Source organism: Vigna umbellata, chromosome 5 (assembly GCF_029865625.1).
Source record: "Vigna umbellata cultivar VRB3 chromosome 5, Vumbellata_1.0, whole genome shotgun sequence".
Taxonomy (NCBI): domain Eukaryota; kingdom Viridiplantae; phylum Streptophyta; class Magnoliopsida; order Fabales; family Fabaceae; genus Vigna; species Vigna umbellata.
In genome coordinates, this window is record NC_142169.1 from 68,494,728 (window position 1) to 68,509,927 (window position 15,200).

Here is a 15,200-nt window from a genome sequence, read left to right on the forward strand (position 1 = left end):
AATGAAAAAAATAATAAAAGGGAACATTAAAAATAAATTTTACAAAATGAAAATAGAAAAGTTTAAAATTTTTTAAGTTAGTTTTAAGAACTTTTATTTATTTTTTCTACTTTCTTCCTTATTTCAAACTTTATTATACTAATATTTTATAAACCTAAACTATATAAATCCGATATTTTTTTATTAAAAGTTCAAATATAATTTTTTGTATGATGATTGTTATCAATCACACAATATATTCAAAATAGAAATAGAAATAATGGAGAACAAACTAAAAAATACGGTAAATGTGTGAATCTTGTCATCAGTCATAAGTTTATAATTGTTATTGGTCACAACAAAAAGAAATAATTATCAGTCAGTTACAAGAAGAAGGGAATAGTGGGTTCAATAGGTATCTAAGTCCTACACCAATTGCTAAAAATTTCTTAAAGGATTTAAGAATGATTCTCTACTAAAATCTTTCTAATAGGGTAAGTCCTACTACTACACCTCTCCATGTAGAAATGTTCACGAAATTTAATAAATATTTTGTTTGATTAACATTATAAATTTAATAAATATTTTAGTTTTTATAAAATTTTATTTGATACTTTAATTTAAAATATATATAATTATAATTTTTTTCTAAATATTTAATTAAAGAAAGTCATTTTGATATTAAATATTTGATAATGTTATGTTTTATTTATAATAATTTTTTTATTACTCTATAAAATAATTAATTGATGTAAATGATATCAATACAAATATATACCTACAAGTATATAATGAGACAAAAATTTAAGTTTGGTACGGAGATGGGATGAACTTTCTTTTTGGGAGAAATAAAATATATTTAAATTACTATTGATCTCAAATATTGAACAAATGAGATATCTTTAATGTTGCATACTCACATTGTCCTGTCTCCTCTACAAAATATCTTATGGTATGTTTGGTTTAAAAGAAAAAAAAAACTTAATGATGTTTAATTATATTTTTATTTGTAATTTATTCTAATTATATGTGTTATTTTAACTGAGTATATTCAAATAATAGTATTAGGGTTAATAATAGAACTGTCAAAACGAGTCACTCGGTCTGACATGGCCTGACCTACCATGGGTTGGTCAGTTAGTGAGCCAACCCAACCCAGCCCATTTATTAATGAGCCAGAAAAATTTAAACATGACCCGACCCACCATGGGTTGGTGGGTAAACGAGTTGGTTCACTGGTTCACTTAATTACAATTTTTTTTTAAATAAAAAAATTACAAACTTTCTATAATTCAAATCTAAACAAATTTTACTCCCTTTAATTAATTTTGAAACTAAGGAACTTAAATAATTTTTTCAAGCAAAAACAAAATAATAAATCTTTTTTTATAAAATTAAAATTAAATTTTAATAAAATAAAATTAGGTAGGTGGGTTGGTGGGCCAACCCGGTCCCCCACGGGTTCAACCCGCATGAGCTGGGTTTAAATGAGCCAGGTTGAAATCTGACATTTTTCAAATCCAACCCGGCTCAAACCTGTGGTGGGTCGGGTTGGTCTACAGGTTATGACACAATTTGACAGCTCTAGTTAATAATTATATACGTGGTATTGTTTTTTTTTTTAATTTTAGATATTCGCCACCATTTTCTCAGAGAATTAAATAAGGTGAATTACTCTTGTAACATCCCAAGAATATAGTAGTAAACTATATAATAAAGTCATCACAAGTCTAATATTAACACTTGAACCACACCAAGAAGTTCTCCCTTGGAACCAACTTTTCAAACGTTGAAACCATAACCATGTGTCATACACTTTCACATTGGAATACGAGCATACATAATCACTAATCATGCATCAAAGTACCATAAACCACCAAAGAAGTCATCACGAAGCACTTAAAACAAAACCCAGGATGGCACTCAACGCCCTATCATCTATTTTTTGGCGCTCAGCGCCCTGTTTGGGCGCTCAGGTGCTATCAGCAGAAATCAACTCTTATTTTTCTCACTTTGCCACTTTACCCCAACTTCTAAATACCTCTAAGATCTCCTAACATTTAGAAACCTTAGAAAACATATCTCTAACTTAAAATAACCATTCAAAACCAATATCACTTACCTAAACTACCCAAACTCAATTCCACATTTTCTAACTTCCATATCAGCAAACCAACATCATGTACAAGTCATAATACACTAAATAACTCACTCCAACATCCTAGTTTACTCCCAAACTTGCTGTTTCAAAATCTTACCATACAAAACCTCATTTTTTTACCAAAAAACACCTAATCACTCTCTCCAACATGCCCATAAACACTTCTACACCATATTTTCTTCTTTTGGTAGCCTAGACAAGTCATAATAGGTCTCCTATACAATTCTCAACTGTCCAAAAAATTCTTCACCTCTTACCTTCAAGTCTCACTACTCAAAACCCCATTTTTAACTCAAAACTCAAGTAAAAGATGCTTCCTCAATACAACATCTCACAACAACATTTCAAACCAAATTCAATTCCCAACTAAATTAGCATATAATATAAACATCATCAAATTAAGAATGAACATTCCAAAGCACTTCAATTTCATAAATACTCACAAAACAATTCAACCACATGCACTTATTTCATAAACAATTAAACATCCTTTCATACTCAAATATTGAATTTTAAAAAAATATTACTAGCTTTCCTTACCACATAATAAACTTCCCGACTCTAAGGACACCTCACTGATTGCTTCTACTGTAAGGAATTTCTGGAGGAACCTACGAAACACCAAATTGATAACGAACAGAGTCTTTAAAACCTTAGATTAACCAAGAATAAGGAAGGAAGACTAGTGGATGCATGCAAGATAGTTTCCATGCATGATCATGGACTGAAACTAACAGAGAAAAAAGAGTAAAAATTTACTTGCTTTATAGCATGATATGATCGGATATGAATGTAGACCTTGTTGCCGTGGTCGATTAGGCACCTTCTGATCGTCAAAGAGATGAATCAGGATTTAGAACTCTTAGAGATAAGGTAGAGAGTTTAAGAGAACAAAGTTCAGAGAGAAGATGAGTGTTTAAGGTAATGAGACGAGTTTAAAAAATTCTATTTACATTATTCGATTCTCATTATTTTAAAACACCTATCAACTTTAATACTTTATTTTCTAGGTTATTAGAATCCTTAGCTTTGATTTGAGAGCATTGAATTTAGTAGAACAAATATTTGAGTTAAGGTGTAGAAAGAATGAAGGTATATAGAAGATTAAGGAGACAAAATTTAATATTTAGAATGGACAACGTCAATATTCTAACCCCAGATTTATTGATACAACATTATTAAGGTCAATTATTTTCTATTTTAGAACTTCAAACTTCAATATAGTCTTATCCATAGAAAAGCATAGAAAAGCCTGAAAGGTTAAAGAAGAAAAATATTTTTAAATTGCATTTAACCTCAACTCTTAAATTATATGAAATTATTAGAGATTTCAAAACAATACATATTCAAATTAGAATAAAAAGTTTAAGTAAAAATTACATGTAAAAATGTTAAATAACATAAAAATTTTCTACAAAAAATATTAAGATTTAATACTAAAATTTTGTAAATCACATAATTTATTATATAAACAACTTTTATCTTTTTAGTAATGAATTTCCTAAATTTATCCCTGGTAAAAAAAATCTTTATAAAGTATGTTTTAATTGATTGATTATATTTTTCTTTAACCAAGTTTACTAAAAACACATCTATATAGCTTCTACTTTAAATAAACTTTAATTTTAATCCATCTTTTCTATCTGTAAATATTTCTAAATTATATTGTTATATTTCTACCCACAAAAATACAGTTAAAAATAAATTTATTATATTTAAACACACTTTACATATTTTTTAAATTAAACTAAATCAGAATAATATTTTAAATTTAAATACGAAATATATTAAATAATAAATATAAAATAATTCTAAAACAATACATAAACATGATATTTAAACTAAATCCAGTGAGAGTTAAGAATATTAGTAAATAAAAAACATATGAGAATGACAGAATTTGATTACAAGTGACTTCAATGATTGAGGCATGCACTAAAGTTTTTAAACACAAGTTTTCGATGCTATAATCGAAACTGTGAAACATACATTGAAGAGTGACTTCCATTTTCAGATTGAAGGAAAACTCTTTGAGCATGTTGAATAAGAAGTGATTAAACACTTTAATTATATTTATATAAATCAATAAATCGAGTTAGTTCATCTTAATTATACTATAATGAATATATAATAAAATAAAAAAATAAAATGTTTTTAAATGAATCAATTTTATTAATTTATCTACATGTAATGAATTTGTAAAACCTCATAAAATGGTATTCTAGAAGTGGTGGTAGTTTAAAAATAGTGAGATTCGATTATTTTAATATTAAATGGTTTATTTATAAATAGTTTTGTTATAAACGAGTTTCATTATTTTAAAATGTATCATCTATCTAAAAAATAATTTTCTAGAGTTCTTTTTGACTATCAGGAGGTACCTAAACGACCACGACAACGAGGTCTACGTTCTTATTCGATCAGTTTCTGCAATAGAGTAAGTAAGTTTCAGCTCATTTTTGCTCTTCGTTCTTTATTTGAGACCATGCATGGAGATTTCCACCGCATGTGTACTTTGATATTCCTTTGAGTTCCTTGTTGATTAGAGGTCCTAAGGACTCTCCTTGATATCTTTTTGGTGTTTCATAGGTGTATTTATAGTTTCTTGAGTCGGAAGCAACAAGGTGCGGTTTTAGAGCTTAATTTGTGAGGTAAGGGAAGCTAGACTTTGTATTAGATTTATGTTTGTGGTTTAAATTTAGTATCCCTATGGATGATAATGTGATTTGATTGAAATTGTTATGTTTGTACCAATAAACTTGGTGTATAGATGATGAACAATGATTGTGTGATGTTTGAATGTTTGGTATAGTGTGGTTGTAATGCTTTTGCTATAATTATTGTGTGGTGAAGTTGTATTTTGGTTTGAAACTAAATTTAAATTGTTTGGAGTATAGAAGAGTCGATTACTTGGATTTTAAGATCAAAAATAGAGGTTTTAATTGGTGAGTTTGAGAGATAGGTGTTGGAGTAAGGAAGTAACTGATTTAGTACTGTTATATGATCATATGAGACTTGTTAGAAGTGTCCTTTGAGTGAAATATGATATGGAACATAGAGGTAGTTCATTAGGGTAGTTTTGGAGTGTTTTTAGTGTAAAAGAGAGGTTTTGAGTAATGAGATTTTGAATCAATGAGTATAAACTATTTTGGGAAGTTAGATGTATACTATTAGATCTATTATGACTTGTTTAGGCTTTCAAAGGAGAAAAATATGGTGTAAAACTTAGGGTCATCTGAAGGTGAGTTCTTAAGTGTTTTTAGTCAAATTTTGAGATTTTACATAATGAGAACTTGAAGCAGAAGGGCTGAGAGTAATCTAAGGTGTTAAGGTGTGCTAGAAAGTGAATTTAAACTTGGTTATACAGTTGATGGACTGATATGGGTGTGGAAAGTGTAGAATTTGGTTTTGGAGGCAGCTTAGAAGGGGATTTTGGGTTTGGAGTTGCAATTTAGGGTTATAGTGGTGTTTCAGGTATTCTCAATGTCTATAACATCCTAGGGATTAATTAAAGTTGTGGGGAAAGTGTTCATAGTCATAAAAATTTATTTGGTCATAGTTTCTGGTTTTAATCAATTATGACAATCACATAATAGATTAAAACAAAAAGTATGGTCTAATAGATTATGCTAATAACATAATAGATTGAAACATAAACTACAGTCTAATAGATTATGTTAATAACATAATAGAATAAAACAGAAACTATAGTCTAATAGATTATGTTAACAACGTAATAAATTAAAATGGGCAATTTTTACTTTTTTTGCTTTATGTGAATTTTGGTTTGTCCTAACATATTAGATTACCAATCTAATCAATTATTTCTACCAGTTTAGTGAAAATTTGAATAATCTAAACCAAATTCACTAGTACTCATGTGATCTATTTTTTTCATTGTTCTTTTATGATCCTAAACAATGTTATTATTAATTTTTATATGTTGGTATGCAATGCAAAAGCAAATGGATATGTATATGGTTTGAAAGGTGTGGAAGAGAGTTCTAAGGAAGAACTTCTCAATGGTAGTTTTAAGTATTGTGAGTATGAATATGGGAAACTCAGTCTTGGAGTTCATCTTGACATTTTAATGGTCACTCATTCTCAAGTAGAAAGGGGTGAGGCATGTCATGAGAATAACAAGAGGTCTTAGTCCAAAAGTTTTACCTTAGTCTAAAGGTTTTACCTTAGTCTAAAGGTTTTACCTTAGCCTAAGGCGAGTGATAACAGACTAACCTTGTGTGGTAGCTTGGGATGAGCAAGTTGTTTCACCACAACATGTACACAAACTGTCATAGCTCGATATTCATACTAATCCATATATTCAAGTTAAAGTATGCATAAAGTGTTTGTTTGGTTGGTGTGATATGTGTATAATATTTAAATTGTTTATCAATAATTGTTTGTATCTAGTTTACCTTTGTTTTTGTCTTTATTTATCTATGTGTTTTTTTTTTGTAATGATCACCTTAAATGGTGTGAGCTTAGAAAAGACGTTTTTTCAATCATTTCAACTTGAGGTTAAGATTGAAGTAACAACATAGATAAATTTTAATAATCGATAGTTTCTAGTTAGTTATTATTTATATAGTATTTTATTTTGATAATTTTGTTATACTAAAATGAGATATTACATAATTAAATTGGGTCGTAAAATTTGGGAGTGTAGTTAACTGTATTTAGTTTACTTTAACTCCACATTTCATGCAATGTGTTTGTTAAAACGTCACTCTCTGTCCAGTTTCAAGTAGTAAACATCACAATGTGAATTGAAACGTTTATTAAATTTGGAATTTGCTATTCAAATGGAAACCATCAATGTTATGTTCAGTTCCATTCTAAAATTAAACTGAATTTGAATCGAAAACTTCGATGTGAAGTTCAATGTGGTTTTAAGACCGAATTCAATTTTGTAACACACTGTGTTATTACATTATTTTAATTAAATATTGATTTATTTACTTTATATTCTTAATGTTATAATTATTAAATTATAAATATATTAAAGTTATTAATATTATGATACTATAGTTAATTTTATGATATTTCTTTCCTACTTTCTTCTTTATTTCAAACTTTATCATACTATAATATTTTATAAATCTAAACTATTTAAATCCGATACTTAAAAGCAAAGCTTCTATTTTGAACTTTAACATTAATATACTTGCTAAAGTCCGAAAAATTAAACCTTCGTGTTTTGATGTTTCATTGAGTCAATGGACAATGATGGGTGGCATGTAATTGAAGACATAATCATGTAACTTTAATATCTTTATTTGCGTGACCAACTTTTTATTTATATTGTCGTGTATTGTGAAAAAAAAGTTCATATAGTTAACTTTAAATTAATATTTCTTCATGAATTTAATTATAATGCAATTAGAGTGTATAAGGACAAGTAATAAGTTATTATCTATTATCTCCTGTGATAAGATAAAAAAAAAGTTATAAGATAAAGCATAGGATAAAAATACTAGCTAGCTAATACTAATGCCTAAAGTGTCTGCACAAAAATATAAAGCAACTTTAAATTTTGATAAAGTGCTACCATACATTTTAATTAAGTTAATTATTGAATATTCAAAACCAGGTAAATTGAATTTCATGGCAATTGTAGTAATTACTTTATATAAATGTTAACGCATATATATAGGACCATTATAAGTGCATTTTCACTTGAAATAATGATTATATAATAAGAATAATATAATATGTGGTGTATACACTTATTTTTTATAGTATTTCCTTATCATAATTATTTTTTTAAAATAATTTATAAATATTATTTTAATTATGTAATAATATATATATATATATATATATATTATTTAGTAATAATAATCTTAAATATATATTTATATATTTATAGTCTATTTTATTTCTATAATTATCACTCTCAATATTATACTTATAAAATAAAGTGGTTAAAAAATATAAATTTCTTTTTGCATTATATCATATTCACAGTGGTATCCTTATAGCATATTAAAGGCTATCAAATATATCATATTGAATCTGGAAGCTACACATAACCGAGATCATTTATTACTCATATCATTTCATATTATTATTTACCTAGTATTATTATGTATTATACTGGTAAAATTTCTTCTGTCAATACCATATCATGTTGCTCAAGAGAACATAGTTCATGTTAAAGTCACAGTCAATTAAGATTAATAGTTAAGATTTATTAACATAACATTAAGGCCTTGTTCTTTTGAGTGGATTTGAGAGGATGAATTTGAGGGGATTTGAGAGGATTTGAAGATAATTTTTTTTATCGTTTATTTGAGTGAATTTGAAGGTAAATGAGAGTGAATTTGGAAATAATTTTTTTTAATTTGTCATGTCAATACAATTCTATACTAATTCTCACAAAATTTATTTTCAAATTCACTATCATTTACATCCAAATTAACTCAAATAAACGACAAAAAAAATTATCTTCAAATCCTCTCAAATCCATCCTCTCAAATCCACTCAAAAGAACAGGGCCTAAATAAATTAATTAAAGTGATTTTCTTTTGCGTGATCCAGGTCCAAGTAAAAGTTCATAAATTTGATATAAATATGTTTACAAACTAATTAATTATCTATGATGGATACCCCTGATTTAAACTTAGAAATATCTTTTAAAAGTACACAACTTTCAGATTAAAATGATACATGAACATATTAGTTTGAAGCTTCATTGACAAAGTTGAAAAAAATCAAACTTTTTATAAAATATTTACAATATTGGATAATGGAAGAACAGATAATAATTTTCTTTATTTACAATTTTTTATTCATTTGTATTCAGATAATTCATAATTTATTATTTAAATTTCATCATCCTTTTTTTTATTTTAAAAATTATAGAGACGCAAGTTTTTATAAGTAATAATAATAATAAAAGAAGCTTCCCACTTGACCAGCTTTCTAAGAAAAATATCTCAAGTTTTTGACTTTTTGATCGAAGAAAAACATATACATATAGTGCTTCTTCCAAACTGGCTTACACACTCATCTGCCGTCTACATCTTCATCGAAACGTCCCACCGAGCCAAAGCTGCTTTCTTTGAACATCTCGGTATGTAATCTCCTCCTTCTTTTCCTCTTTGCTCTTTGGGTTTGTAAAATACATGGTCTTTCTTTACCATCACCATTCACTTCTTGTGTCTGTGCTTTGCAATTTCTTCTTTTTGAATTAATGGGGTTCTGTGGATGCTCTCCTTTGATATAACTTGTACTGGATAGATCTTGTGCTTTTACTGACTTTTCAACATTAATCTTTAAGTCAATCATTGTTGAGATTTTTTACTTTATGAAATGTCTGAAATATTTTTCCAGCTATACAAGATGTGCCAATTTTTCCTTTTTCCCCTCTTCAAGCCCTTTTTCTTGTCACTACTAGCATCCCTGCAAGTAAATATGCAGAAACGCATGTTGGGGCTTCCTGTTTCTGGGTTACCGACATCTCGCACTTAGCCTGAATATTTAGTGAATCCTTGTTTCTAGTGTAGATGTTAAGATGAAACCAGGATTCCTGTTTCATATGCAATTTAGTCTTTGGTTTTTCACTGCATCTGCTTGCCTTGATTGATTTCCTGAAAGGGTAATTTTTCTTGCATCTTTGTGGTTTTTTTTGTGGTTTTGTCTCATAGCTTGTATGTCTCTATGTGCATAATTTTTTACCTTTGGGCTTTGGGCATAGTTGTTTACACTTTTTTGTAAAAAAAAATGTATTATATCTGTCTGATTGCAGAATTATGCATTTGAGTTGGTTGATTTGTTGCTTATGAATTTTTATGTTTTAGTTATTAACTTAATTAATCCGATCGCCCGTCCTTGCTTGAGTGAGTGGATTTCCTAGTTACTAATAGCCACCTTCAACTACATTTTTTTACTCTATTGACATTTTCTTTGCTGCAGCACATCAACTTGGTTTTACTTTCCTATCCCACTCTTAGTTTCAATTATGTCCGACTTCATCTATCAAGTTAATTCCCCACTTTTTAGATGTTTTTTGTTCTTTTGTATTAAGCTGTTTTTTCTTGGTGTTTCCAGGGCTAAAGAAGTACTACTGACCAAGCTTGTGTGAAGAAGTTCCTTAACTTTCATGGCACTTCACCAATACATTGCTGGGGATTTGAAAACCATAGAAGAAACTGTGACCGAGACAGAAAACTCTAATGGTTGTTTTGACTGTAACATCTGCTTAGACTTTGCACATGATCCAGTGGTGACCCTATGTGGCCACCTCTACTGTTGGCCGTGCATCTACAAGTGGCTTCTCGTCCAACATGATTCTCTTACAACCGCTGAGCGCCCTCAGTGCCCCGTTTGCAAAGCTGTTATATCCAATAGCACAATGGTTCCACTCTATGGCCGTGGCCATTCCACAGCTGAAGGAAAAACATCTTGTGATGTTTTGATACCTCCAAGACCACCAGCTTCATGTGCTCAAGTTCTTGTGGCAGCACCACCTCGAAGGGGTCAGCGTCTTCCATATCGTAATCCTTACCAAGGTCACTATTTCAGCTCTCGTCCTTACCAAGAAGAGGACGCCACTCCTCAAACTCTCAGTCTTGGATCGCACCACTACCCTGTGACTGGAATGTTTGGGGAGATGATTTATTCCAGAGTGTTTGGCAACCCAGAAAATTTGTATGCATACCCCAATTCTTATCAGTTCATGGGAAGTTCTACCACTAGATTGAGAAGGCAAGAGATGCAGGCACACAAATCTTTGAACAGAATCTCTATTTTTCTCTTTTGCTGCTTCCTTATCTGTCTTCTTGTCTTTTAAGTGAACTTCAGGATCATCTTCCCTCTATATATCTATTGTATACGTCGCAAAATGCAAGTTTAAAAACTTGCTAGATTCATTGAGTGAATTATCACAGGCTAAAGTGTTTGAGAGTTTATATTACTCTAAACTCTGCACCTAAACTCTGTTATACCATCATTTTTTTCAAACATATTGCAATACTAATATCTTGCAATACTAATATGATCTTTCGTCACTAGATTGAACAATGAAATTACCTTTTTTTTTCTGTCTGAAAGTAACACCAAATTCTCTGCATATTTTCTGCAAGTTTTGGACAATGATTTACTATTCCTTCGTTCTTTGTAAGCCTCACAACAAATATACATCCATTTCATCCTCACACGATTGCATTCACTGTTTTTTTCACGTCCTTCGGTAGCATAGATACTCATTGTTTTCTTCACAAGAATTGTATGATAACATTTGTTTCGTGTCATGTCCTGCAATTGAATATCAGGTATAAACTTTGTTGATAAAAGTAAACAATTTAACTACTAAATTGAGAAAGTTTATTTAAAGAAAATAATTTCTGTTCCGACTAATGTAGTTTGAGAGTGATAAACACGAAAAAAAAAGAGACTTAGTTTGACGGAGTTAGATATAGTATTAGTATTTTATGGAGTTGTTGATACGTATCAACATTCTTGTATTCTCAATCCTTCATTAACATTCATAGATTTTCCTATTATTTTATTATTTTGATGTAAACTTTACTTTATCTTTAATTTGAATGAAGTACTTTAATTTGGAAAAACAAATAGAACCTTTATCGTTTTCTATCATCATTTTTCTTCGTTGTTTTTAAGTACCTAATAATTTTTCTTAGTATGCCCAACTATAACATGTAAGGCAAACTATGATTCAATGAATTTACATAAGACCACGTATTCCTATTTAAAAGTACATCGAATAATAAGAGAAAGAAAGAAATTCTTTGTTCTTGTCTAGAGAATTCGTGTTACTATAATACTCATTAAAAATAAAGAAAATAAAATTTAAAATATGAGAAAATTAACATGACGTGTTACTTTCCCTAACGACAAGAGAACTCAAAATAGAATTTGTATTGAACTCTTCCCATAACACTTAAAAAATAGAAAAAGAAAAAGGAAATGGATAAGATAAGAAGAAACTCGAAATAGAATATGACCTGAAATCCCATGTGATGTGGACCCAAAAGTTATGTTAGAGACAAATACAATCGAATGTCGGTTTGCAGAATAGTCAATAGTTTGTACCTAGTCATGTAAAGTTATTTTTACAAGAAGAAATATAAGAAAACGAAGAAAGAAAAGTAACTAATATATTAAAAAGAAGAAAATTGTATATATAAAAAGTGTTGAAAGAGGGTGTGGTGGTGTTGTGTTGAAAATTTTGAGAATTTGAAATGAAAAAATAATGTCTTTTTCAAGAGCAGCGTAGTGGCTTTCTCTTTCATCGTATACTTGCCAACTATTTTAAAGGCGACATTGAAAAGGGTGGAAGCAAACGAGGAGGATTATGAATAATTAGGATGTTTTGTTTTCTTTGGAGGAATGGAATGAATAATGAAAAATAAGTATGTGAAAGAGATGATTAGGTATGAAAAATGATGGAAGAGGAAATAAAAATAGTATTTAATGGAACATAAAATGATGGAGTGTGTTAGAAAGTGAAATGTCGTTGATAGCTAGATAGAGTGGAATGGAATCCTTATCCAGATGAGAGAAGTGATGGTGCGAACAGTATATGTACCGTCAATCTTATCCTCAGACACAGAAAAACTTATTTCAAACCAAGAAACTAAGGGACAGAAAGTTTAATGCTGTCAGGCGGCTGCTTTCCATGTACAAAAAATATCCTATGATATCTTTCGTTTGAATAAAAAAATCTAATGTGTAACTTATTTTCATTATATACATTTTTATATTGTTGTGACTAGTAAGGGAGATAACATTTTTAAGGTTAGTAATTGTATTTACAGTATTGCTCGTTTCAAATAGGAATGATAATAAAAAAGTTAGTTTTGGTGAATATGTTTTTGTTTAGATATAGGGAATTTTTTTTCAATTGAATAGGAAGATGAAAATGATAATGTATATATTTCTCCTGTCGTTATTATAGTGATCCTAATACTTATTATTACTCTAATTTTCGTCCTCGTTTATGTTTAAATTATAAAAATATTTAATTTATTAAGTATTTTTTATAAATACTTAAAATTTTTATAATATTTTATTTATATGTTCTGTTAAAATGATTTTTTTATTATTATAATCTGTGTAGTTATATTTACATGATATATAAAAATAAATATTTGTTATACATATTTAAATATTTATACTCTGTGTTTATTACTTTATTTATTGTTTAAAAAGAAATTATTTTTTTTCTTAAAATAATTTTTATAAATCTCTGACAGTTCACTAGTTTGATATCTAAAACTTCTTTTAGATTATTAAGATATTTTGACCACATTTTATTATTTTTAATATTTTTTATTGTTTATTTTTATTATATAAAATATTGTTTTAATATTTTTATTTGACTATCACAAATGTAGATATATCCTTAAATTGTATAAAAAAAGTTATTTATTGTAATATAATAATTTAATGACATTATTGTAATGAATCTTGTTTGTTATTATCCAATATATATTTAAATTTAAAAAATGAAAAATTTATTTTAAATTTTAATTATTATTAATTTAATCCATGTCGTCGTGTGATTTCATTTAATTGATGTACTGTAATTTTATTAGTGTATCAAAAAGCTATTTTTTAATTTAAAGAATAAAAGTAAAAAAATATTTCAAATATTTTTGAATTTACATATATTCTTTTTGTATTTTTCTATAATCATTTTTAATTGTATCAATTTTGTTTCATTAACATTGTAAATTTAATAAATATTTTGATTTTCATGAAATTTTATTTGATAATTTAATTTGATATGTATATAATTATAATTTCTTTCAAAGTGTCATCTTGATATTGAATATTTGATAATGTTATTGTATTATGTTCTCCAAAGAACAATTCTTCTCAAAATATCAAAAGGTGCTGAGTTTGAATTTCATTCTAATTAAAGATTCTTGTGGTTCTGGAGGATCCAACTATAAGAGAACGGGGAGAGCTTCCCCCGCTCTCTTTTTTTCCCTCCAACTCTTTGCACTTATGAATACTGATTTTTAAGAATGAGTGATTACCCTTCTCCGACTCTTACTGTTTGTCATAAACTTTTTATTACTTTATAAAAATAATTAATTGATATAAAAATAGTGAAATACGAACATAAGTGTTGGTGAAAATAGAAATGAGACAAATTTAAGTTTGGTATGGAAATGGGGATGAACTTTCTTTTTGTGAGGAATAAAGTGTATTTAAATTACCATTGATCTCAAGTTGAAAATATTGGACAAATAAAAGGTCTTTAATGTTGCATACTTATCTTATGGATCTTTGATTTGAAAGAAAACTTAAAGATGTTTTTATATTTTTATTTTAATTATATATGTGTTATTTTAAGTATGAGTATATTAAAAAATATTATTAGGAATTATATATGGGGTATTTTTTTTTAATTTTTAATTTTAGATATTTTTCACCATTTTTTTCTTTAAAAGACGTATGAGAGGATTAAATAAGGTTAATTATCCTTAGCCTTAGCTAAAAGTATTGAATGTAGTAGAACAAGTTTTTGAGTCGAGATGTAGAGAGAATGAAAGTATATAGAGGATTAAAGAGATAAAGGTTCATATTTGAAACCTAGTTTTTGTTTCCATGAATGGCAATTCCTTAAATTTATTGAGATAACGTTATTAAAATCCATTATTGTTCATTTTTGAAACTTAAAACTTCATTATAGTTTTGTCCATAGAAAAATCTGAAAGATTGAAAAAGAAAAATATCCTTAAATTGTGCTTAACCTCAGTTATTAACTTATATGAAATGATTAGAGATAACAAAACAATACATATTCAAATTAGAATTAAAAATTTATATAAAAATTACATATGTAAACATGTTAAATAACATAAAAAAAAAATCTGTAAAAATGATTAAGATTTAATATTAAAAATTTGTAATAATTTGTTATAAAAACAACTTATATCTTTTTAGTAATGAATTTCCTAAATTTATCCCTAGTAAAATATATATTTATAAAGTATGTTTTAATTGATTGATTATATTTTTCTTGAACCAAGTTTACTTAAAAAAATATCTATCTATATAGCTTCTACTTTAAAAAACTTTA

At 27.8% G+C, this 15,200-nt stretch overlaps 1 protein-coding gene across 2 annotated transcripts; it reads left to right on the forward strand.

The window, feature by feature from the left end:
* The first annotated feature begins 9,077 nt into the window (after positions 1-9,077).
* Positions 9,078-11,060, forward strand: LOC124842473 (E3 ubiquitin-protein ligase RMA1H1-like). 2 transcript variants are annotated; one of them, XM_047318964.2, is made up of 2 exons: positions 9,078-9,218; positions 10,196-11,060. In XM_047318964.2, exon 2 carries the CDS (start codon positions 10,248-10,250, stop codon positions 10,935-10,937), a length of 690 nt encoding a protein of 229 aa, XP_047174920.1. In that variant the 5' UTR covers positions 9,078-9,218; positions 10,196-10,247; the 3' UTR covers positions 10,938-11,060. The 2 variants fall into 2 exon arrangements, with proteins under 2 accessions (XP_047174920.1, XP_087948208.1); XM_088092082.1 differs by lacking the exon at positions 9,078-9,218 and adding an exon at positions 9,248-9,743.
* Positions 11,061-15,200: the final 4,140 nt, after the last annotated feature.